Raw genomic sequence first — 25,990 nt, forward strand, 5'->3', positions numbered from 1 at the left:
GCCTAGGCAGCGGTTGGACTAGAAGACCTACTTCTAAAAAAAATAAAAAAAACAAGGTTGGCTGTACTAAAAATTAGAATAGATTTAAAAAAATTAGGAGTAGGGGGAATATGGTTATGCGTATTTTTACAAAACACCTCTAAAGTGAATGTTAGAGGTTAAGATCAGATTTTGAAAAAGGATATTATCAGATATGCTCAAAAATAATGCTATTATTATTAGAAGGATGTAGCAAATATTGAATAATGGAAAAATGAAGGATTATGTGCTGATCTAGATACGTATAATAAGATTAGATCAAGTGAGTCTGATTAATGTAATATTTTTTTATTTGTATCAATATTACTTTTGTATCAAAACAAATGACATTCAGATGCCACACTGTGCATGAAATGATGTATGTTTAAAATTAAAAAAAAAAACCTGTTACATTTAAAAAAGGAGGAGAAATTGAAAGCATTTATTCTGGGCAGCCTCTTCCTAGCAACCCAGCATGGATCCAAGTTAGATGCATCATTCTAGCTATTTCCCCCCCCCCCTCCGGAGATGGGGAGGGGTGGAGCCTTTTCGCAGAAAGGGGGAGCAAATCATATTCCTTCTCCTTCTCTCTCTCTCTGTGTGTTTCTGCACCCTGCAGCTCTTGCTCCATCCAGAGGGAATCGCGAGGAAGAGCGGAGCAAGGAAAATGCTTTGCCTGGTGGGCGGGCATCTCCTGCAAAGCACCAATGCATGAAACGCCACCACCAGCGAAGGACGGAGGCAGCGGGGAGCAGGCGGCAGCAGGTTGCAGGCTGAGAGGGAACTGGAGGCGAGCTGAGCAAGCCATGGCTTCCCGTCGCACGGCTTGGCTCCCTGGCTTCCCAACCGGCCAGGATCACCGTGGAGAGGTGGATTTGCGGGCGGGAAAGAGCCATCGCTAGCCAAGGTCGTTCTTCTCCAGCCCGCCAGCATCCATGACCCCCAGGCCCAATGAAGCGGGCTCTGAGGCGCCACAGATGGACCCGGCCGTCCTCCTCTTTCTCCTGTACCTGATGATCATTCATGAGCTGGTGAGTGGCTGGATGGAGTACCAGAAGCAGGCCACCAAGCCGAAGAAGCAGGCCGGTCCTCCTTGGTCAGGCAGGTAAGGTGTTGGGGGTGTTGGTGGGCCTGTGTGTGCCCAGAATGGGGCCTCTACGCATGGCTTGGCACCTTCTGATGAGGGCAGGAGGGTGCCAGCTTTGGCTCCAACCTTCCTTTGAGATGCCGTCATTTGCACTGGGACTTTGAAACACCCTGACAGCCGGCTTTCCCACCGAGCTATGGCTCTGCTGCTGCTCTCTCTCTCTCTCTGTGTCAAAAAAAGCAGAGATTCTAGTCCTCATGCTTAGGGAGAAAGGGCAGAATTAAGACAGAAAAGATGGGAGCGGTGGAAGGCTCATTATTTGAGTCAGCTCTGGGTCCAAACACTCTTTCCAGACGGTCCCTGGAGATGCTACGGCTCTCTCAAAATGAGCAAAGATCCTAGTCCTCATGTTTTGGAAGAAAGGGCAGAATTAAAAAGGAAACAATGGGAGCATTGGGAAGCACTTTAGTCTGGACCTGGCCCAGGGTCTCCCCGGTCCAGCGAAATTAATCCAAGCTCTGGAGATTCAGAGCTAAGCCGGAATGCATTCACGCATCAATGTTTCCAGAATCGTAGGGTTTCAATTTGCAGCTCCTGGGCCACCTTACCGAGGTGTTACTACCGAGTTGCTTGCACATTGTAGTTTGTGAGGTGTTTCTGAACTATAGCCGCCCCCCCAAGCAGGTGATGAAAACACACAACCACCAACACCCACACACTTGCATTCACACGTGGTCGCCCTACTCTGCACCAGTTACGCTGGAACGATGAAACTGGTTCAACCACATGTAGTTGCTAATGAGTATTGAAACTTTCGTTCAAATCCACTTTTTTTTTCCTACAATGAAAAGAAATTCCTGGAAAGTGTGCAGATGTGAGCCACAAAAGAGGATAAAGGGCTTGGTGGCTAAACCGTATGATGGACAACGGTTAAGGGAACTGGGTCTGTCTAGCTAGCCCAGTGAAGAGAAGGATTGGGGTGACATAGTAGCTGCCTTGGGGGCTGTGGCAGAAAAGAGGGGGTTGATTTATTCTCCAAAGCCCCTGAGGGCAGGACAAGAAGCGATGGGAGGAAGCTAGTCAGGAGGAGAGCCAACCTAGAAGGAAGGAGAGATTTCCTGACGGTGGGAATGGTTAGTCAAGGGGACGGCTTGTCTCCTGGAATTGGGGTGCTCCATCACTGGAGGTCTCAAAAAAAAAAAAAAAGACTGGACAACCAGTTGTCCATGATAGAATAGGATCTCCTACCTCATGGTACCCCATTTTTCTTCCCTTGCTTAGTTTGCATTAGCTTCTACAGGACAAGAAGCAACAAATGGAAACTAATCAAGGAGAGAAGCAACTTAGAACTAACGGGGGATTTCTCGACTGTGAGAACAATTCATCCGTGGGACAACTTGACTCCAGAGGTTGTAAATGCTCCGACACTGGAGATTCTTAAGAAGAGACTGGTCAGCCATTTGCCTGGAATGGTGTATAGGGTTTCCTGGCTGAGCAGGAGGTTGGACTAGAAGACCTCCAAGGTCCCTTCCAACTCTGTCATTCTATTCTATTGTAGTCCATCCCATCCCATCCCTTGCAATGTTTGCTAAAATTATTTTAAAAACATAGAACCACCATCCTGGACAATTCCCACCTTCTTTGTATTTGGTGTTTTTTTTTCAGTGGTTCTTCCCAAGGAACTCGTCCAAGCGTGTCCCACGCGTTGGCTTACCCAGTAGTGCCACGAGAGCGATCCAAGGACTGGAGGAAACCGGGCAGAATCATCCGGAAAGCGTAAAACCGACTTCATGATCGCAGTCCACCAGGTTGGGCTAAGGAAGCAGTCAAGAGCCTGGCCGATTGGAGATCTCTCCACACTGATCCCGGCTGAGCGGCTGTTCTGTCCAGCTGTGACTGAACTCAGAGCATCCTCCAAACAGCTTCACATTGTAGGTCTGAGATCAGGGCTCGCACAGAATGAAGCAGGTAAATTGTGGGGCACAATTGACACGGTCCTTTTAGTGTCATCATTCAGAGGAACTGAGGAACCGACCCTCCCAGCGGATAAGCCTGGTACCTCCACAAGGATGTGGCAGAATGGAGAAGAAGACAGCTGGAATGGGTGACCATGGAACAGACCCAGATGGACAAAGGAAGGGATGCAAGAAGAAAGCACTAAGTCCTTTTCAAATCCTGTTAAGATTTTTTTTAAAAAAATATATGCATGGAGTCATATATTAATGGAGACCAAACTCAAATTCTTGGGCGTTAGTTAGTTTAGTACATTTAGTTAAAAAAAAGCAGATTAGCAGTGTTCCAGTATCTGAGGGGCTGCCCCAAAGAAGAGGGAGTCAATCTATTCTCCAAAGCCCCTGAGAGCAGGACAAGAAGCCAAAGAAACTAACCAAGGAGAGAGAAGCCACCTAGGAGGAATTTCCTGACAGTGAGAACAGTTCATCGGCTTCGCTCCAACAGAAGTTGTGGAGGAGGTTCTGTCTGGAGGTTTTCAAGAAGAGATCGCACAATCCCATTGCCTGGAATGGGATAGGGTTTCCTGCCTGAGCAAGGGGTTGGACTAGAAGATCTCTAAGGTCCCTTCCAACTCTGTTGTTCTGTTAACATGAACTTGGACACCAGGTGGTGCTCCATGTTATCCACTATGAACGACGTTGAGGAAATGTCAGCATTAGGATTACTTTCTAATCGTGTTCAAGAAAATAATACATGGTGACGTCCTTCTACGCAACGTGGCTGCGAACATTCTCACTTGGATAAGAGCAAAAAAGGGTGCGTTCCCTCAACCCTTATGGTTTGTTTATTCTTTGCTGACCTGGCCAACCTTAAAGAGCTGACCATTTCTTAAGACATCATTGAAGTTCCAGGAGACATGACCCCATTTCAGATTTAACTGAATTGCTAGATCAGGGATGGGTAACTTTGGGGTGGCATTTAACATTTGGGATGGGGCAGGGCGAAGAGATGGCTCCAAAACCAGAAGACACATTTGTGTAGAGCCAGGATTATGAACTTCCTTCCTTCCTTCCTTCCTTCCTTCCTTCCTTCTTCCCTCCCTCCTTCCCTTTCTCCCTCTCTCTTTTTTTCCTCCTTCCACCCTTTCTCTCTCCTTCACTCTTTTCTTTCTCCTTCCTTTTTCCCCTCCTCATCCCTCCCTCCCTCCTATCTCTTTCCTTTCCTCCCTCCTCTTTCTCTCTCCCTCCCTCCCTCCATTGGATGGATGGATGGATAGAAGGGAGGGAGGGAAGGTGGATGTACAGATGGGTATCTCTTGTTTGATTCAGCTAAATCTCCAATCAGGAAATGCCTACTGGGACCTTCAATTATGTCTTAGGACACTGTCACTTCATTAAACTGATGAGCTGCCCGGGTTGTGCTGTCAACTCTCAAATCCACCTACTACCCCCTGTAAACAACTCTTCCACTGCGCTCCAGGAGCCCAGCCGCACATGAGGGAAGCAGGGGCAGGTTGCTCAACTCAACAGCAACCTTCAATTATGATGACTACGTGGGAGGCCTAATCCAATTTTCAGGATGCTCGTTTCAACACTCCAGATCCAGATCTTGCCTGCTGTGACGGAGATGACGAGGAAACCTCTTGGAAGCCCGATGAAGGTTTGTGTAAGGAATCCCCTTCTCGGAAAAAATGGAGGTGTGAAAATTTAATAAATAAAACTTAAAAGGGGCAACAGCGTGAATAGAAGCACATTGCGTGATGCTCCCGACAAGCGAAGGTGAAAGGATTGCAGAAACCCTCTCCAACAAACCGTTAGCCAAAGTTGTCTTTTTGGGGGGGGGGATAAATTATTTATTATTTTATACCTCCCATAAATAACTGACCGGTGCCCTGGAGCAGATTGGGAGGAGTTCAAGGGGTTGAATAGACAGGAAATAGTTTGGGGGAGAGAACTGGATGTGTTTAGCTTGGAAAAATATCTCGGTGGAGTTGAGTCGCTCCATCAAAGCAGCCGAAACTGGAGGAATAGCTTTGAGTCCCTTAGATACGCAATGCGGGTTTTCCTATCTGAGACATCAAACTGGCCTCCTTCCTGGTTACAAACCATGGGCTGGGCCCTTCTGTTTCGATCCACCCACTCTGCTCTTCCTTCCTTCCTTCCTTTCCATCAAGCTATCTGGGTCAAGAAAAGGCATGATGGAGACCACAGAGGAGATTCGGAATCAGAATAGAGCCGGAAGGGACCTCGGAGGTCTTCTAGTCCAACTCCCTGCTCAAGCAGGAGATCCTACACCATTTTGGACAAGTGACTGTCCAGCCTCTTCTTAAGAGGCCCCAGTGAGGAAGCCCCCACAATTCTGAAGGCAACTTCTGTGCCCCTGAATTCCACGTTGCTTCTCCTCTCCTGGATGAGGTTCCATCTCTTCTTTCTGGTGCTTTGGAAAACAAATTGACCCCCAACTCCTCCTTGTGGCAGCCCCTCAAATACTGGAAGGCTGCTGTCCCTGGCCCTTCTTTTCTCTAGACTGGCCAGACCCAGTTCCTGCAACTGTTCTAGTTTCCAGGCCTTCAATCGTCTCAGTTGCTCTTCTTTGCACTGTTGTGGACACCTATATTTTATGGGGTTCTACTCATCTATAGTTGAAAGGCTAATTGATATTGCTAGTCCAGGCATGATGGGCTGTAGGCTAAATAAATAAATAAAACAAACCACTCTTCACTTTATCTCTCTTCCACCCCCAGGCTGAGCCCAAACCGCTGGGTTCACTCGTGAGATAGACAGATTGGAAAGAAAGAAAGAAAGAAGAAAGAAAGAAAGAAAGAAAGAAAGAAAGAAAGAAAGAAAGAAAGAAAGAAAGAAAGAAAGAAAGAAAGAAAGAAAGAAAGAAAGAAAGAAAGAGAGAGAGAGAGAGATTAAGAAAACTGTCTTGGAGACTTCTCTGAATCCACAGGATTCGAACACAGCCCAAAAGATATTTTTCTTTGCCTGCCTTCCTCTTAGTGCTGTGTAACTGTGTGTTGTACTTCTCGCTATCTTTCCAGTTAGCCTAATTTGTAAGTTGTAAACATCAGCCGAGGGGCTACTGCTGACGTTGTTTATTAGTCCATCCAGTTGTGCAAGGGGGGAAGGGGGAGGGGGAGGGAAAAAGGAAGACCATGCGTAGCTGTGACTTTTTCAAGAGAGAAGGGAGGAAACGCCATCAGCACAAACACACATTTCCCCACCCCTTCAAAAGAAAAAGAAAAAAGTGGATTTAACTGGGTGCGAAAGGTTATCTGGTTCCAGAAAACCAAACCTGTTTTTTCCCCCCTCCAAGTCAAAACAACCCAATCCAGGAACCCTAAACTTTCATTTCTTGCTGCAACAACACCACACAACACAGACACACACACACACACACAAGGTGGGATCAAAGCCTCTTTTTTCTTCTTCTTCCAAGTTTTAGTAAGCGAGCGTGGAGGTGAGGAGGAGAGATTACATGGCGTGTTTGCTCAGTTTCAGTGACGCAAGAGCGATGACTAGGAAGGACAGAACGCAGAAACGCCCCGGGGGGAGAAATATTTCCTAGCTCAAAAACAGCAGAGTAAGGACAGTCAGTGCAAGGGACTCCGTCTCACCCACTGGGCATTCGTGCCACAATAATTACACACACACACACACACACAAAGACCACAAGGTTGCGCAGAGGAGGGCATGAGAACCTATCCATTTGTCTCCCTGGACTTGGGACCGTTTTTCACACTTAGAATTCTTTAGATATTAGAATTCTTTATTGGCCAAGTATGATTGGACTTACAATCGTTGCACGGTCATCTTCATGGTCATGGGATCAAAATTTGGATGCTTGCAACTCTAAGGGGGGGATTTCAACTAACAGAATTCCCCAGGCAGCCCAACCCCTGCTGGGAGAACCATCCATCAAAATAGAGTTGGAAGGGGACCTTGGAGGTCTTCTAGTCCAGCCCCCTGCTCAAGCAGGAGAAACTAGACCATTTCAGATAAGTGACTGTCCAGTCTGTTCTTAAAACCCTCCAGTGATGGAGCACCCACAACTCTGGTGGCAAGCTGTTCCACTGGTTAATTGTCCTCCCTGTTAGGAAGTTTCTCCTTAATTCCAGGTTGCTTCTCTCCTAGATTAATTTCCACCCATTGCTTCTTGTCCTGCCCTCGGGGGCTTTGGAGAATAGCTTGACCCCTTCCTCTTCTTCGGGGCAGCTCCTCAAATACTGGAAGACGGCTATCCTGTCCCCCTAGTCCTTTTGTCTGGATTGGCCATACCCAATTCCTGCAACCATCCTTCATACATTTTGGTCTCCAGGCCTTTAATCCTTTTAGTTGCTCTTCTCTGCCCTTTTCCCAAAGTCTTTTTCCCTGAGTTTCCACGCAGGAAGGAAACTCAGCATGTCCCCCCAGATACTCAAGAAAGTTTTTGTTCAAGACCCTTCTAATGTTTGGAGGAGTGTGGTTTCCACCCGCAGGCTGCACAACTTTGGAAAAGTTCAAAGCAGGAAACCCCATTTCAGACAATATTCCTGCCTGAAAGAGTTAAGATGGACAATGAATCAATCAATATTAAAAGAAAAGGAATCTATTCAATCTATGGAAAGAGAACTGGACTTTTTCTTTAAAGAGAATAGAAAAGAACAAACTACATTACAAAATGTATGGGATACAGCAAAGGCATGCATTCGAGGATTAACTGTAACATACCTGGGAAAGAGAAATAAAAAGAAGAGACAAGCTCAAAAGAAAGTAGAAGAGGAATATAGGAGGTTAGAGATGGAATTACAAAAAGATCCACCCAAAAAAGAACATAAAAAAATCAAATGGACTTGGGAAAAAAACATAAGTTGAATTTAATAGATAAAGAAGAGCTAGCACAAAAAATTAAAAGATCTAAACAATTTTTTTTGGAAAATGCAAACAACCAGGAAGATGGTTGGCATATAGATTGAAAAAGGAGAAAGAAAAGAAATTGATTTGTCAATTAGTAGATGGTGAAGGGACTCTTTGCTATCGAAATGATGATAAAAAGGAAATAATTCATGATTATTATAAAAAACTATACAGTCAAGAGACAATTTCAGAAGAAAAAACAAAACAATACTTAGAAAAAGCAGAGCAACCTTCACTAGCAGAAACGGTTAAAGCAACCTGCTTGAAAGAGAGAGAGAGAGAGAGAGAGAGAGAGAGAGAGAGAGAGAGAGAGAGAGAGAGAGAGATCTGGTGAAGAAGCCACTTCAGAGTGGGGCCTGTCTGCTGGAGCTTCACATAATCTTTTCCCAGACTTGGTGCTTTCTGCAAAATAACAAAGGCGAAATCATATGGAGGGTTTAGGAGGGCAAAGAATTTAATCCTGCAGATTTGGCGTCCCCAAAGACTCAAACTCCACCCTTACGAGAGAGACAATCTGAATGGTAAAAAAAAACCTGAAAACTTGAAGGACGGCATCTGGTTATCTGTAAAGGATTAATTCTGTTCTCCCACCCACCCTCCCCAAATAACTTTTGCTGTTCCATTGACTTCCTTTCAGCTTGGGGACAAACTTTGACTGAATTAGGGAAAACCCAAAGGGCAAAAAAAACTGTGGAGGAAGGAGGTGTAAGCATGGTAAAAAAAAGAAAAGATTAAGCAAATCTCCCTGGAAGAATCCCTGCAGTAGCCAAATCGGTTGAAGCCTGATGGATGTTTAGCCAGAAGAAGGTCTAGCAAGCTTCCTTCAGCGAAATGAGTTTATGCTCCCGTCAATCGCCTCTGCAGGATTAAAAAAAGAGATTTAAAAAGGCATTTCAGAAATGCCAACCTTGTCCTGTCTTACCCAGAGAGGCCAGTTACTTGGGGGAGGTTTTGAAAAAAAGGATTTTGTTTTAAGGTCTCGGATTCCACAGATTGGTTTTACAATATAAAAATAGGTGTGGTTAGGAACATAAAAGGTAAAGATTTCCCCTGTCTAGTTGTATGCAACACTAGGGGGCTGGATCTGATTTAACATCTATCTCTAACTAACTCTGTCTCTTTCTCTGTCTTTCAGTCTGTCTCTTGACTATCTCTCTCTGTCTCTCTCTATCTCTCATTTATCTTGTCTCTCTCTCTCTCTCTCTGTCTGTCTCTCTGTTTATCTCTATCTCTATCCATCTATCCATCTATCCCTATCTATCTATCTATCTATCTATCTATCTATCTATCTATCTATCTATCTATCTATCTGGCCCCTCAGAGAAAGATCCAACCTGGAACTCAGAGAGAAATTTCTTGACAGTGAGGCGAATTCATCAGTGGAGCTGAAGTTGCCTCCAGGAGTTGTGGGGGGCTCCAACCCTGGAGGTTTCCAAGAAGAGACTGGACAGCCACTTGTCTAGGCTGGAGGAAGATCTCCCGCCTTGGGCAAGGGGTTGGACTAGAAGACCTCCCAGGTCCCTCCGAGGTCTATGGTATCTCTCTCCGGATGTCCTTGCCTGAGAGGTTTCGTGGGACTTTCAACCTCAGGGGCGCCATTTGTGGAAATGATTTCATCGAAGGGGTGAAGCATCGGGACTCAGAAGTTGCACAAGGTCAAACCACTGCAAGTCATGGCTGAAGCCTCGATGCGTTGTCCTCACTGTGGCCAGTGTTGTTTCAGCCAACGAAGCAAGTGGAAGAAAACATGGTTGAGCAACACTCCCAAGTCTTAAGCAGCGGAATCATCACTTCTGCTGACTCACTGACTGATGGAAGAAGACGCAGAGGGTTGCTAGCCAGCACAGCCACCGGGCACCAGCTGGCACACAAGCCAAATGAATGAATGGGTCAGTCTAGTAGTTGATGAGCTCAGAGTTTGACTCAAAATCCCCTTTTCTGTCTTCTCAAGAGAGGATCTTCTAGCCGGCCAGTTAGATCAGTTCCTCCCGGAGGCGTCCGTGGCTTGTCAGCTGAGGGACTCCACATCCACGTGAGGTTCCCCTTCTGAGTTTCAATGACAGCAAGTTTGTTGAGTGAACCTGATGCCATTTGGTTAGGAAACAACAGGAATGAAGCCTTCCGAGAAGGACAGGTGGTCCTCCACTGACAACGGCTCGTTTAGTGACCGTCTGAAGCTACAAAGGCACCGAGAAAAGGGATCCACGACCATTTTGCACATCCCCACGGTTACGCAATCCAAATTCAGACGCTCGACAACTGGTTCCTATTTATGATGGTCGCAGCGTTCTGGGGCCACGCGATCCACTTTGGAGCAACCTCAGTGGGGAGCAATGCAGACTCACGGAACAGCCACAATACTAACTTAACAACGGCTATGATTCACATAACAACGGGGGCGAGAAAAATCGTAAAACGGGGCCCTTCACAAATGTTTCACTTAGCAACAGAAATCTTGGGCTCATTTGTGGTCGTAAGTCGAGGACCACCTGTATATATTACATCCACAGCAAGGAAAGGAAAAGCAGGGTTGATTAGATCGACCGCTTTGTTCACAGAAGGGACTATTTTTAATGATGCTTTTTGAGTTGGAAATCACTTCTGGGTTTTGTCCTTGCGATGAAAACAAAAGGAAACTTGGCTTTTGGCTTTGCCAATGAGATAGATTTGCTGTTGTAAAAATGGCTAGTATATCACTAAGTAAAAAGTATGTAAAAAGTAAAGAGTTGAGGCTGTTATTTTCTACTGTGTTAAAAAGAGTTCAGACTCAACACTTTTTCCCTTTCTTTCCCTCACATTTTCCCTTCCTTTTTTCCCCTTCCCCTGGTTTCCCATTGGCCGAAGTCTTGAAAAATAGATGGGGAAACAGTTTGAATCCCTAATCTTTAGGAGACTGGGAAGCCACTGGTCTGAAATGGTACAAGTTCTCCTGCTTGAGCAAGGAGCTGGACTAGAAGACCTCCAAGGTCCCTTCCAGCTTTATTCTGACTGAAACGGGGGGGGGAAAAGAAAAGAAACTCTGGATTTTGGTGGCCAGATGGATTTGACTGAGACAAGGATGATTAGCTAAGGAAAGGTAAAAAATCCATTGCATCTTTCCAGGAAAAAAGCTGTATCTCTTTGACATGAGGGTTGGTTGTGCCTTGGGGCTGGCTATGTTCCACCCTGAGCACCGGCAGCTGGGGTTGCAAATCTCTCCGCCAGCCATGATGAAAAGACTGAACGAGCTGGCTTAACGTTTTGACTTCAGGCAACTGTCTTCTGTTCATTCAGACCTATCCAAGAGCTGAGTTTAAGGAAAGGACAAGCATTCCACTGAAATGCTAGGTTCGGTTTCCAGTGTCAGGTTGCAAAACACCTGAGATTACATTTCAGAGATGCTGAAACCAGTCTGCGGGTTAGCATTGATCTCCTTGGCCTTCCTGGGCCAAGGGTCTCTCTTAGCCTGAAGGCACCTACCTGTTACGGCCCTCCAGAGCCAGCGGATCTGGTGGCAGACTCGGACAGTGAGGAGGTTGGGGAGGAACATGGGCCAGTCAATTGCATTGCTTGGGCAGAAGGTTGGACTAGAAGACCTCCAAGGTCCCTTCCGACTCTGTTATCCTGTGATGAAAACAGCTCCTTGGATACCCCTCACCCCATTCCGAAACCCTTTCTCCTCAAAGGTCACGCCTACACTTGGGCCTGTTGCAAGCCATCACCGCTCTTGGGAGAAGTAACCTCCCTGAACTTTTGCCAATATCAGAGAACGCCGTTTGCTTTGCTTCGGGCTCTGCCAACCTCCTGCTCCTTGGTGTATCCTTGGAGGTGACTCCGGCAGCTCAGGCTTTCAACCTTGGTTGTACCTGCCCGCAAGGGGTCCGGGGTGAAGGCGGAACTGCCCTTCTCCTTCTTACCCTTCGGAAGACCTCTGCTTGGGGGGAAAAATAATCAACTTCTCTCGTCTGTGCTGGTGCCGCCCCTTTCGCCTTTGGGTTCCGTCCGTGGGGTTTTCACGGCAAAGAGACTGGAGTGGGGGGCCGTTTCCTTCTCCAGTGGATCCCTCGGTGGATTCCAGTGGGCAAGAACCCCTCAGAAGAAACGGAGGAGCCTTCGTGGTCAATAAAAGGGTAGGAGAAGCAATCCTGGGATACAATCCCCCAAGTGACAGAATGATCTCAGTTCGAATCCAAGGAAAACCATGTTATAGTATCTCCTGCTTGTGCAGGGGGTTGGACTAGAAGATCTCTGGAGTCCCTTTCAACTCTGTTATTCTGTTCTCTTTCCCATAAGGAGTATCAAGAATGGGTATTAGTCCAAACCACCAGGTCCTTTGGATTAACTATTTCACCCATACCCTTGGGACTTTCCTTCTAAATTATGGGATGTTCTTTCCGCTAAGTACAATTCTTAGAAGGTACAGTAAGAATTCGGATAGCAAAGAAATCCAGAAGCCATGAACCACAATCTTCAGTACGAAAGGTGCAAATTGGTGTGAGAGGGGGAGGAGGAATGGAGTCAGAATCTGATTCAAAAACAGCTCAAAAATTCAAGGACATTGAGAATATTTTAGAAAGTCCTTTTAAGCAGCCCTGCAGTCAAATATTATCAAGGAGAATGCGTTTATCAGCTGTCCACAGCTGCAAATGGAGAGCAGGTTTGTTCTTTTAGTATTGTTAAATCATTTTCTGGACTCCCTGTTCTTGATATGCTGATAACTTCGATATCCTGGCAACTCAAAGGGAGTGGAGAAAACACACACAGACCCACAAAAACGCAGTGAAGGCAATCACACCACACATCCAATTACTGACTTCCTGGCCTTGTGCGCAATATGTTGGAGGCTCCATGAGCCAAGCCCAGCAGAAAAGGCCACAGAGAAAGCTAACCTAGTTTAATAGGGCCGCTTGAAGGACAGCCATAAGACTTGTATACCGCTTCACAGTGCTTTACAGCCCTTTCTAAGCAGTTTATGGAATCAGCACCTCTGGCTCCTCATTTTACCGACCTCGGAAGGACGGAAAGTCTCAACCTTGAGCTGGTCAGGATCGAACTGTCGGCAGTGGGCAGAATCAGCCTGCAAGGCTGCATTCTAACCCCTGTGCCACCCGAGCTCTTGTGGGAACTCAAGCTAATTGGTTTGCAGGGCCAGATGCAGGCCAGGTGTAACTTTAAAGCATGGCTGGCAAGCCACCCAGGCTTGGTTCATGCATGCAAAGCAAGCGATCCACTTTATAATCCGTCCCGTGGATGGACCGAAGATCGCTTAGGGATAGATGCAGAACAGCAGGTTTGGAAGGGACCGTGGAGGTCATCTAGTCCAATCCCCTGCTCAAGCAGCAGGCCCTATCCCATTGCAGACAAATGGCTGTCTCCAACCTCCTCTTAAAACCCTCCAGTCATGGAGCCCCCACAACTTCTGGAGGCAAGTGGTTCCACCGGTTAATTGTTCTCACTGTGGATCAAACTTTGGCCAAAGACGGTCAAACTCAACCCTTTGAGGGAGATCGACTGTTCCGATGGACTGAAAGGGCAGCTGAGGAAGCACTTCTTGCTAGCACAGGCACCTGTGTCTGGCCATTGTTTCGCTTGAACAATTCCTTCGGAATCCAAGCATCTGTGATGTCATCGGTCCCCAGCCTGTCCCCCTTGCTCTCTCTGCTCATCATCTGAGCCACAAGTTGACCAGACATCCATCCTAACACCACCCAACTACCATGAGGGAAGCTGATTAGAAACCCTGGTCGTCTGAACAACTGCCCCTTTGTTGGCAAGGAACATTCCCCCACCCCCACCCCGGATTTCAGACCTTGTGAACAAAAGTGAGTCGGTTTGTGGGTGAGGTTGGGCGAGGAAGGGTGGGGTCTAGGGGTCTATCTTTGCGAAAGGAAGAGGCCCGAAAAGGTGTTTTTAAGGGCCATTTGAGTAGAGGCCGTTGACCGAGCTCCGTGGGTAAAAGGGAGAGTTACTGACGGGAGAGGATCTTTGTAGCCGAAGGTGGAGCTTTGGGGTCCTTGGTGCTCTTTTGGTGATTTCAGAGACGTTTCACGACCCAACTGGGGAATATCATCCGTCGTAGAAGGGAGGATGTCTGCAGGGTGGAGGAGAAGCAGGAGGGGGAGGTGGAGAGGGAGAGGGAGGGCTCTTATTTTTATATACTAGTGGCTTGATAGTTCCTGGTTGCAACTGTACCCCTTCAGTTTGGATAAAACATCGTTTCCAGGTGGCCCCTTAGTGGCCACGGCCCCTCAACTGCATTGCCAGAGTCTAACCTTGAAGTTGGCAGAACGGGACTCCCCGTGCCTGGTGTCCATTTGGTAGATCAAACAAACAGGCCGGGCATTCTGGCTGTCCCCATTTCCGAGCCCATAGCAACCGCCAGTTTCGGCTATAGCTGGCAAGCCAAAAGGTTCACACACACACACACACACACACACACCACCTGAGGACTTGGTTGTCAGGTGCCTTATCAGCACCCAAGGTGCCACAGCCAAGGTGGGTGAGGCGCCATCTCCCCTCACCCCAGGTCAGCACAGCCAATGCAGCGTCCCCTGACCAGGACAGAAGTAGCAAGATCTGGAAAAGGGGTTCCTGGCAGAAAATTGGACCAGGGGTGGGTGTGTGTGTGTGTGAAGGGAACCTTTCCTCCAGAACAAAAGCCCCTAATCCGTCTTGGGTGGCCTTCAGTTTCCCTATTGACCCTGGTCCTGAGGACTGGGAAGTTGATTTCCCCTTGTAAAGGAGGGAGCCCAGAGGAAACCCAGTCGGTTGGAGGGGGTCGGTCACTTCTCCAGGACTCTGTATAGAAGAAAACTTCCCATTCCTCCCTCTTGACCTATTTTCTAGTAAAAAAATATAGTGATCCTATTAAACATGGTGAGCTTAATAGTCCTATCAATTACAATCATCATATTGTTTACATCTCTAGCTTAACCTATTTTCTATATTTCGCTAGTCTTCTTTTGCTTCTAACTTCCATATCTATGCTCTAACCATGGATAAAATATCTCCCATATCATATAATATTCCCTTCTCTTTAATTGCAAGTTTTAGTCTATTCATTTCTGCACATTCAAATATTTTCCTGATCATATAATCCCGTCAGTAGGAAGCTCTTCACTTGTCCAGTTTTGTGCAAACACGATTCTAGCTGCACTTGGTACATGGATAATTACACGCGCATCTCTTGACGGGCTCTGTCGCTTTCCTCTTTCCACGCGTCGTAACGACTTCCTCTGGGCATGTCTAAAGCGCCTTTGCCTTCCTTAGAACCGAGGGCGCCCGGGGGGATTCCGAGCAGGGATTCCCCCTTCGCCTCTTGCTCAGGCGGGTCTAACTCCGCCTTGCCTTCCTCCACGCTCCTCCTCCTCTTCCTCCTCCGGGCCCGAGTGCCCTGGGTAGGCGGGAATCCCGCCCTATAAGAGAGGCAGCCGGTGCCGGGAACCGGCCGCTGCTCCGGAGCTGTGCCCCGAGATCGCACCGCAGGGACAGCCAAAGGTGCCCTCGCCAAACAGGTAGGCGCATCACGCCGGGACGCGCGGGGTCTTGGCGCTCGGTCCCGGGGCGGGAAGAAGCGCTGGGCGGGTGCGCGGCCCCCCTCCACCCCCACATCTCCATCCTTAGCAAAGCGCTGGGGGGGGGGGGGGTTTAAACTCCGCGCAGGAGCGCGCGGTGAAGCCCTTGGAGAGAGGATCGCGCGCTTCCCTTCTGTCTTTTTCCCTCCACCTCTCCAAGTTAGAGCTTGCGTCCCATCGGGAGGGCAGGACCCCCGCCACCCCTTCCCCAAAACCCAGGGGGCTTGCCAGCTTAAGAAGAACAGGGAAGGGGGGGGGATGGGATGGGGGGGGGCTTCCCTCGTCCAGGTTCCTGCTTAGCCGGCCTCTCTGCCCGGCCTGAGCCTTTACGCAAATACCTTTGCTCCACGTGGCTCCGGATGCCCGGAACTGTTTTCCCTCCAGCCTTTAGGCCACTTCTCCATCCTAAAGAGCCCCCGGGCCGCCTCTTCGCTCGTGGCGAAATGTATGTCCATCTCTGCTCCAAAACAAACAAATAATAATTGCAACATCTAGTAGTTGTTGTTCCATTAAACATCTTCCTGTAAATAATCAAAATGCCTTGTTCTAGTCTAAACTCTGTAGGGAATCTGATGAAGGACCAGAGCAGAACCCAACTTAACCAGAAGAAGTTTAAAACTCAACAACAATTTGATTTTTAGTCCTCAAAAGGCCGGTTGCTTTGATTTGTTAGGAGGTTCACTTAGGCCATTTATGGGCGGGGGGGGGGGGAGCTTCCCTTAGGGGGGTGCCCTGGCCTTTAGTGATGGGGAACGCCTTGGAGACAAATAGGTGGGTGAGAAGGGATCGGTTGTCACCACTTCTCTCTGAGATGCACCTGGAAAGGGGCCCAACAATCCAACAACATGGGTTTTTATTTTTCTTTATATAGCTTGCAAAAAGATTGGTAGCCTCAATTGCCATGATGAGCAAACGGGTTACAATCCTGCTTTTCAGAGGAGTAAGAAAACGGAGCTAGGGAACTATCTTTAACCTGCAACAAAAGCCCATTTTTTTAACACCTGCTTCTGCTAAATTTAACAATATTGTTCCTAGCATTAGCGCTGATGATGTTACCTGGTCAGGTCATAAAAGAAAATAACTCAAGAGACCGCCCACCCTCACTTCAACCCCAGCTACAAATATTCTCCTTTATTAACACTGTTCCTAATCTGTATCTTATCCCCTCCAGGGAGGGATAGAGGGAGTCAGATAGCTTTTTGCATGTGCTAAACAGGGTTCGCTTTCTTCTTCATTCTTGCATTCTCTCTTCATTCCTGCAAAATGAAAAAAAAAATTTTTTTTTTTGCAGCATTGCCAACCCGATGGTTAATTTTGTAGGAGCTCCAAGCTTGTTGATTTGCTTTGGGCTATTCCTATCGATTCTGACTTTTCTTGGCGCAGCCGTTTGCCTCTCAAACAGATAATACTTACTGTTTGTTTTTCCACTTCCTGGTGCCGGCTGAATCACAAACCACATCGCCTGGAATCCGAAGCAATAAATTGTGGGCTGGTTAACGTATATCTAACACGTCTCTCTGCCCATTTATTAAAAAGGCTGGGTTTGTACAACATGCTTATCCAAATCAGCCATGATTTTATCCCGGCTGGGATTTCTTTTCAAATATTCTTCGGCTTTGAACAGCTGGAGGCTTTGGAAATTGAACTACTGTAAGCCTCTTCACCCAGAATGAAACTTCCATTCTGATGCAAAGTTGACAAATTTCTCTCTCTGCTTCTCTCTCTCTGTGTCTTTTTTTTTCTTCTTTCCTTCCTTTCCTCCCTCTCTCTCTCTCCCCCCTCTGTCTCTCTTCCTCTCTCCCTCCCTCTCTCTCCCCCTCTCTTTCTCTGACTCTCTTCCTTTCCTTCTTCCTTTCCTTCTTCCTTTCTCTATTTCTCTCCCTTTCTCTCACCTCTCTTTCTCTCTCCCCCTCTCTCTCTCACACACACACTGGTATGCATTCCTTTCTTCTCCATTTCTTTCTCAAGGGCAGTATCTAAAGGCTACTTCCTGAAACCTTCAGGCACATATTTTCTGCCTAATCTCTTCAAACTTAATAAGGTGGAGAAGGAGGCAACTCCTCCAAAGCCAGGATTTTGTCCCCTGCCCTGTCCCTGCCCACCCACCAACCCCTTGTAGTTTCAGTTCCTTAAGAGACCTGCCTAGCAGGGTGTTCTGTTTGAAGAGCTTCTGTAGCCATGTGTATTCCGTCTGATATCCAGAGCTATTTGTAGTAAGCGTCTGGGATAAGGGATTTAGATAAGCTTAGATTAGAACCATGGAAGGCTGGCACAACAGGAACTGAAGGGCCGTTTATTTATTATTTATTAAAGAAATTTATCATTCCAAGTGACTTGCATTACTTGAAGAACTCTGTTCTGGACCCACCTACAAATTCTCTCCATTCAGTCGGTCAATAAACCCCTTATACTGGTGCAAATTATACTGATATTGGTTTAATGGGAGGCCCGATGCTTATTTCCTTTTTTTAAAAAAAGGGTTCTATTTTTAAAGAAGCAATTTGGAAAAACTCCACGCCAGGCATTTTCTTGAGAAAGGACATTTTGATTTCTAGAACGGGGGGTAGACTTTGAGGAAAATTAGATTTGAAGCTTCACTGGGTTGTTGTGAAAATAAGGCTGGGGAGAGGAAAGGGATTCCTGTCCAGCCTCAGAGTGACAAAGCCACCTCTTGAGTTAATGTGTGTTACCAGATTGTGTTGAAGGTCAAACTTGAGTAGATTCTCACCTTGCAGAAAAGCTGGTCAACCCTGAAGCTGGCCTGACCGAGGCCATTTTGAGACTCCAGTGCTCACACACCAGGGACAGAGGGACGGGGGGGGGGGACTAGAAATAGTTGGGGATTTGTAGCCAAAACACTTTCTTGTGGGAACCAAGGACATCCCTGCAGGTGCTCGGAAGGAGGGGACTGGAGTCACCTAGCAACTGCACATTATCCTGATTGGACCACGTGACCGATTGTTTTGGGAAAGCGACAAATCACTTTTATTTAGCTGGAAAACTGTGGGAATATTCAGAGTCAATTTTCCACCAGCCCCTGCCAATAGGACATATATAATAAACCTATTCAAGGAAATTGCCTGCCTCAGAATTCTGTTTGCTATGGGTGTGTTATTTGGAACACCTGAAAAGAGCAAGAATAAGTTTGAAATTGCTACAAGATTCTAAAAACAGAAGAGGTTTTGGGTTGCCAGATTGGGAGTTATATTACCAGGCACCTGCACTGACATGGCTGAAAGAATGGATTAATCTGAGATACGAACGATTCTTGATTTTGGAGGGATGTGACTTGCAACTGGGGTGGCATGCACAAAATAAAATACATAGATACTCCCAAGGACACTATATTAGAAATGTGTTATTGTCAGTAGGGGCAAAAATGAGAGAAAAACACTCTTTGAAAAATTACTTGGAAGCCTGACATCTTCCTTGCCACGATCCTGACTTTCACGGGATCTTGTTTTTTCTTCTCCAGGTTGCCACCATGTCTGTGTCACACAGTTCCAAGCTCAACAAAGGGGTCAGAGACCAGTACATGAAGCTGCCCCAAGGGAAAAAGGCCTTGGCCACATACATTTGGATAGACGGAAGCGGGGAGGGCCTTCGCTCTAAAACCAGAACCTTAAACCAGGAACCAAATTGTGTTGAAGGTGAGGTTGAACATGGTCCACCCTCATAGAACAGCACAGAATAAGGAACAGACTAAGGAATGGAATGGAATAAAGTAGAATAGGAATTCTTTATTGGCCAAGTGTGATTGGACACCCAAGGAATTTGTCTTGGTGCAAATGCTCTCAGGGTCCATAAAGGAAAAGGTACGTTCTTCAAGTGTCAAGAATCATCAGGTACAACCCTTAAGGACAGGGTCATAGGGTATGATAATCATCCTTCTCTTCATCCATTCCTGTGCATCTCTCGTTATCCGAGGGGTGGGAACTTTCCCAAGTGCTCAAAACCCCTTTTTAGGAAGTTGTTTCAGGCAAACAGAGGCCGTCCTTGACTTACGGCCACAATTGACCCCCGAAATGTATGTTGCTAAGTGAGGCGATTGTGAGAAAGCAGGGCCCTGTGGGGTTTGAACAAATAATGTTGGCAAACCCTCTTGGGATTCTTTGGGTTAAAATGTCGGCCCTTGTCTTACAACGTCCATTCCTTTCTCTACAGTTAGAATAATAATCATTCCCTCCAGAAGTTGTGAGTGTTTCAGTGCTGGAGGTTTTTAAGGAAGGGATTGGACAGCCGTTTGTCAGGAATGGTGAAGGGTTTCCTGCCTGAGCAGGGGGTTGGACTAGATGACCTCCAAGGCCCCATCCAGCTCTCTTATTCTGGTATTCTTCAACCCTCCTGCAGAGCTACCAGAATGGAACTTCGATGGCTCCAGCACAGGACAATCCGAAGGCTCCAACAGCGACATGTTCTTAATCCCTGTGAAGATGTTCCGAGATCCGTTTTCCTTGGACCCCAACAAGCTGGTATTGTGTGAGGTTCTTAAGTACAACCGGACACCGGCGGGTGAGTATTTTCTCTTCAACCTTCCTCCCTTCCTCCCTTTTTCTCTCCCAAGGGAGAGCGCCCAGGCCACCGGCATACCTGCTTAAGGGAGGGCTCTCCAGCCTGTTCCGGGTTCAAATTCTGCATTTTCTCCCCCTCCCGCAGAGACCAATAATAGGTACACCTGTAAGCAAGTCATGGAGTTGGTGAAGGACAGCCAGCCTTGGTTTGGCATGGAGCAGGAATACACCTTGCTGGGCATGGATGGACGTCCATATGGCTGGCCCGACAACGGATTTCCGGGCCCACAAGGTAAGAGGCCGCCACGAAGAACGGCCGGCCGACCAGCCCAAAAGGCAATGCTCCTCGACTTACGACCACAGCCGAGCCCAATGTTGCAAAGCAAGACCCTTGTCAAGGGAGCTTTGCCCTGTTTTACGAGCTCTCTTGCCACTGTTGTGGACAGAGGATCCCCGCAGTCGTCCAGTTTGTCCCACGGTCGTTAAGCGAATCGGGCTTCCCTCATCGATGTTGCTGGTCAGAAGGCTGCCAGAAGGGAGTCATTCATCACACACCGTGGCCGTCCTCAATTACGAGCCGGCAGCCAAGAGTCCGTACTTTGATCAGGTGGCCCTGGGGAATGCGGCCGTGGTCGTAAGGGGAGGACAAACGGCCGTCGGTCCCTTTTTCCAGTGCCATTGTCACTTCGAACAGTCACTAAATGAAGTGTTGTTTGTCAAGGACTGTCTGTATTTCTGGAAGACTTAGTTGGATTCCCTTCCCTTCTCCTTCCTTCCTTCCTTCCTTCCTTCCTTCCTTCCTTCCTTCCTTCCTTCCTTCCTTCCTTCCTTCCTTCCTTCCTTCCTTCCTTCCTTCCTTCCTTCCTTCCTTCCTTCCTTCTCTTTCCTCTCTCTCTCTCCCTCCCTGCCCAAAGTCCAGAAAGTAATGGAAAATTCTCATGCAAAATCCTCCAAGGACATTTACTTGTCCCCAGCATTGCATAAAAATGTGCCACCAGAGAACTGGTTTGGTTGTGCAATCTTTTCTTCCTGGTTCTTTTTTTTTTTCTTTTTTCCTTTGCTATGCATATTTTGATCCTGGCTTATTTTGTTTTAAACTGCTAGCAATGGGAAAACAAGAAGTAAATGCAGGTTAGAGTTGATAACATACTGGGGGAAGAATGAACCTAGGTGATTGGGGGGATGGCAGGAATAGGCTTAAATCAAGGGATTCCTTTCCAGGAAGAAAGAAAAAATCTGGAATTAATAATAACAAATTGTCTTTCTTTTTTGTTTCCTTCTTTCCTTTCTTTCCCCCCTTTCTCTCTCTGAATCTTTCCTTTTTCCCTCCCTCCCTATGAATCCTCCCTTACTTCCTCCCTCCCTTCTCTTTTTCTTCTTTCCTTCTTTCCTTTTCCTTCTTCCCTCCCTCCCTTCTCTACAGTATTCCCTCCCCCTCCCTCTCTTGCTCTCTTCTCCTTTCTTCTTGAGTAACTCGTGTCATTGTAAAGCCTGATGTAGGAACCAATACTTTATAGCCAGCTTTGAATGCTAAAAATACGTTTCCACTTGCTGCTTATTCATCACGTACAAGCCAGCTGAGCAAAAGAAGTCGAAACCCTGGTGTGACCCAGATCCCCAACCCTGCACAATCGAAACGGGCTGCAGAAGGACTCAGAAATCTCTGTGCAGATAAAGAGCAGAGAGCTCACATGTAGCATGCAAGGCCCCAGAGGCATCTGGGAGCCTTTACTAACAAATGCAATCCTGCCTTTTCTCCCAGGACCCTATTACTGTGGGGTTGGTGCAAACAAAGTGTACGGACGTGATATTGTGGAAGCACACTACAAAGCTTGCATGTACGCCGGCGTGGACATCGGTGGCACCAACGCTGAAGTCATGCCATCTCAGGTATTTGACAATAATGCTTCCTGGAAAGATTTGAGGAGAGGGTTTGCTTTGTCATCTCGCACCCTGCCCGTTCCCTTTGGCTTACCCTTTGCTGCATCATAGCACATTGATGATGTTACCTAGCTGGGTAATGAAATGTCTGCAAGAGGGAAACCAACCTCACAGCTACTATGCATGTTGCCTAGTTGGGTCATGAAATGTCTGCAAGAAAACCACCAAGCTCAGAGAGCAGCAAGGACCCCACAATTTAACCTTGAGTTACAAATCTCTTCTGTTGATAATTAACCGGATCTAATTGAAGAGAGCGTCTAGTATGGTAGCTGCTAACTGTGGTTGAGTTTGCTGTAACTAGTTGCTTCCCCGGGTCTGGTTTGTTGGGTTGAAGGGTTACTCAGGAGATACACCACAAAAACCATGTTTTTAATACCAGTTTTCTCCTTGCGTCCTTGCAGTGGGAATTTCAAGTGGGACCCTGTATAGGGATTGACATGGGCGACCACCTGTGGATGGCGAGATACATTTTACATCGGGTCTGTGAAGATTTTGGTGTTGTGGCTACCCTGGACCCTAAGCCGATGACCGGCAACTGGAACGGGGCTGGATGTCATACTAACGTCAGCACCATAGAAACAAGGCAGAAGGGGGGCATCAAGTGAGTAACTGGACTTAGAAGAGAAATTTAAAGCCAAGAATAGCCCAGTTCACGACGCTCGAGAACCACAAAAGTGGTTTCTTTTGTCTGGTTTAAAAGAAAAGGTGGAGTAGGATTCATGTCCTAATACAGAAGATTCTCAAAAGTGAACACAAAGATAAAACCAGAAGCTTTTCTTTTGGGTTTAATGGAAAAAGACATTGGTGTGTGTGTGTGTGTGTGTGTGTGGAATTTGGAACTTTTGTGTGCACATAGAACAGGGAGGGAAAAATTTGGAAACCCACTACTGGTTGAGTCCCTTGGCAACTGGGTTTATTATCAAACCAACCAGAAATTTAGTCCAGTTGTCAGGACTCAACTTCCAGACCAGATAATATTAAATTGGTGCCAGGTAAAATTCAATGATATTCAGGAAGGGTTGGACTTGGACCATTGGTGGGAACGTAATGATTCTATCCTGTTTCCCCCAAAATACGACCTATCCTGAAAGTAAGCCCTAGCTTGATTTTTTTTACACGTGCGCCCTATATAAGCCCTACCCCCCCCCCCCCAAATAAGTCCTAATTAAGATCCCATCCACTCCGGGGGGGACGGGCAAAAATTAAGCTAGGGTGAGGATGCGGGTGGGTGGACCTGCCCTGCTACTTACCTGCCTGGCCGGCCCATTTCTTCTGCAGCCGGCACGGCTTTCCTGAAGGCCTCTGGAGCTGAAAACAAACCTCTAGATCGATCCAGAGCTCTGTCATCAGCTGCAGAGACCCCCAGGAAAGCCTTGCCGGCCGCAGAAGAAGAAGTTCCGGAAGGCCTCTGACAGGTGAGGTTAGTCAGTGGAGGACATCCCCCCAAAATAAGACCTGGTGCCTTTTTTGCTGGCAAAAAAATGATAAGACAGGGTCTTGTTTTCGGGGAAACTCGGTAGGCTTCTAACGCGTTTAACTCCACCTCCCTGGCTTTTGCCTGCTCTTCTCTTATGCTTTCTTGTCCTTCACAGGGCCATCGAAGCCGCCATCGAAAGGCTGAGCAAACGCCACAAGTACCACATCCGGGTGTACGATCCCCGAGGAGGCCAGGACAACCTCAGGAGGCTCACCGGCCAGCACGAGACCTCCAGCATCACAGAGTTCTCGGCCGGAGTGGCCAACCGGGGCGCTAGCATCCGGATCCCTCGCCAAGTAGGGCAAGATGGCTTTGGCTACTTTGAAGACCGACGGCCGTCCGCGAACTGTGACCCCTACGCAGTCACGGAAGCCATTATGCGGACCGCCATACTTGGGGAAACGGGAGATGGACTTGTAGATGAAACGGATGAAACGCGGCTGCTAAGGGCCACTCTCAAGGACTGAGCACCCCACGAACCACGGCCAACCAACCCCCCACCCCTTCCCAATTCGTTCTGCGCCTGTTAGTAAACATCTGGCAACTTCAGAAAGATTCTCTTTGGGTTCTGTGTTGACTTCCACATTCTACCTTTGAGACACCGAATTGTGTTCTCCCCACCTAGTAGACATCACAAAGTGCTAAGATCATACTAGTGAGGTTCCCCAAATTAGAGCTTCTTAGAAAATTGAGTTGGTGGGACAAACAGAGAGGAAAATTTCAAAACTATAGATATATCAGAATAGAACTGGAAGGGACCTTGGAGGTCTTCTAGTCCAACCCCTTCTCAAGCAGGCTGTCCAATCTCTTCTAGAAAACCTCCAGTAAATTGGGGCACCCACAACTTCAAGTTGATTTTGTAACAAGTTTGTGTGTGTGTGTGTGTGTGGTGGAGAGAGAGAGAGAGAGAGAAGGGGGGGTAGATAGAAAGTGGGGGGGGAGAGCTAAATGTCAGAAATGGTGCAGGGTCTCCTGCTAGGGGAGGGAGTTCGACTAGATGGCCTACAGGGTCCCTTCCCTCTGTTAAAGATCAACTTTGGCATCTCATGAATGCAGCTGCCATCATTCTCTCTTGCCACAAGAGGGAGACAGGTGTGCTTTGCTTCTTCCTGCATCTTGCCAGCTAACACCACCCTTTTGAAGACGCTATAACGTGCAATTATATATATAAAAAAATCGGGGGAAATTGTTTCTGGGTATCAGGCAAGATTAGGAATGGTTGAAACTGGGAGTACTGCGTTTTCAAGGCAGCTGCAAAGCCAAGTTTGCAGTCTGGTACCTCCAGATATCGGGACTCCAAGTGTGATGGTGATTGTGTGATGGTCTTGATGGAGGACATGACCAACCCTCCTAGTACCCAAAGAGTTGCTTCCAGGTAGACTACAAACACCTGGAGGCCGGGGTGGGACTATTCTCAATGTTGATTGCTAGTTAAAGCTATTTGATTGGAAAGGCTTTGGAGCAGTGGTGGGATTCAATTTTCTTTTACTACAGGTTCTGTGGGCGTGGCTTGGTGGGCGTGGTAGGGGAAGGATGCTGCAAAATCCCCCTTCCGCCCCCACCCCACCAACCTGCTTTCCAGCTCCGTTCTCCTGTGCAGGGCAACCCAAGGAGACCCCGCTGACCAGCTGGGACTCAATGAGAGGCAGAGAAGAGATGGGGTTGGCAGGGCCAGTCAGAGGTGGGATTGGCCAGTTCTCCGAACTACTCAAAATTTCTGCTACCGGTTCTCCAGAACCAGTCCAAACTGGCTGAATCCCCACCTCTGCTTTGCAGGCACCCAACAGCTTCTCCTGAATGTCTTTCAGAATCTTCCCCTTGATGGTCTTCTACGGCCAGTAGATCTTCCTGAGTCACCCAGAAGGTGGTGGATTCCTTGCGTGTTCACGAGGGTGGCTTTTGGTCTCTCTTTTCTGGAATCCGATGCCACGAGTAGATCACGACACCGGACACCTGTCGGTGCTGCTCAGCACCTTGAATCACCAGACTGGATTGGCCGAGAGCTCGAGCTGCTTGACAACTTTTGTCTTCCCACCTGTGAAATGGGCATAGAAATATTTGCCTGTTTCATAACGAAGAGCTGATTCATGGCTGGCCTTACCAGTTTCTTACTCACAAATAGTATTTGATGACTTTTTCTTAAGAAAAACTGGGCTCACGCATTCCCCTTCCGGCCTTCCCTGCAGGGCCTTTTAAAAAACACGAGTTTCGTTTTATTTGGACAGGAAGTACAGGCTGTTACTGAATCAGAGAGTTGAGCAAGTTTGTAGTTTAAACGAAGCACCTGTCAAGAATGTTGCTTCTAGGGCGAAGAATAAGATTTACAGTCAGCAAAGGTAGAAATATTGCTGGCTGGTCTTGAGCTTCGCACCTAAGATCAGACTTGGTTGGCTCTTGGATGGAATAACGTCAAGAAACCACATACTGTAGACTAGGAACATGAAAAAGTCCAGAGGTGCTTCCCCCCCAAAGAAGCTTCTTCAGCTCTGAAGAAGAGAGAAGAGCTGAAGAGAGAACTGAAGAAGCTTCTTGGATGAGAAGCGAAAGGAAAA

At 47.4% G+C, this 25,990-nt stretch overlaps 1 protein-coding gene across 1 annotated transcript; it reads left to right on the forward strand.

Annotated features, from left to right (window-relative positions):
* Nucleotides 1-15,054: 15,054 nt before the first annotated feature.
* LOC113424797 (glutamine synthetase-like) lies at nucleotides 15,055-23,993 on the forward strand. The gene is made up of 7 exons (XM_026686660.2): nucleotides 15,055-15,449; nucleotides 18,985-19,159; nucleotides 19,860-20,021; nucleotides 20,166-20,312; nucleotides 21,783-21,910; nucleotides 22,363-22,562; nucleotides 23,554-23,993. Exons 2-7 carry the CDS (start codon nucleotides 18,994-18,996, stop codon nucleotides 23,903-23,905), a joined length of 1,155 nt encoding a protein of 384 aa, XP_026542445.1. The 5' UTR covers nucleotides 15,055-15,449; nucleotides 18,985-18,993; the 3' UTR covers nucleotides 23,906-23,993.
* The last annotated feature ends 1,997 nt before the right edge of the window (nucleotides 23,994-25,990 follow it).

This window comes from Notechis scutatus, chromosome 15 (genome assembly GCF_049901735.1).
Source record: "Notechis scutatus isolate UNSWTSFEM ecotype Mainland chromosome 15, rNotScu1.2, whole genome shotgun sequence".
Lineage (NCBI taxonomy): Eukaryota > Metazoa > Chordata > Lepidosauria > Squamata > Elapidae > Notechis > Notechis scutatus.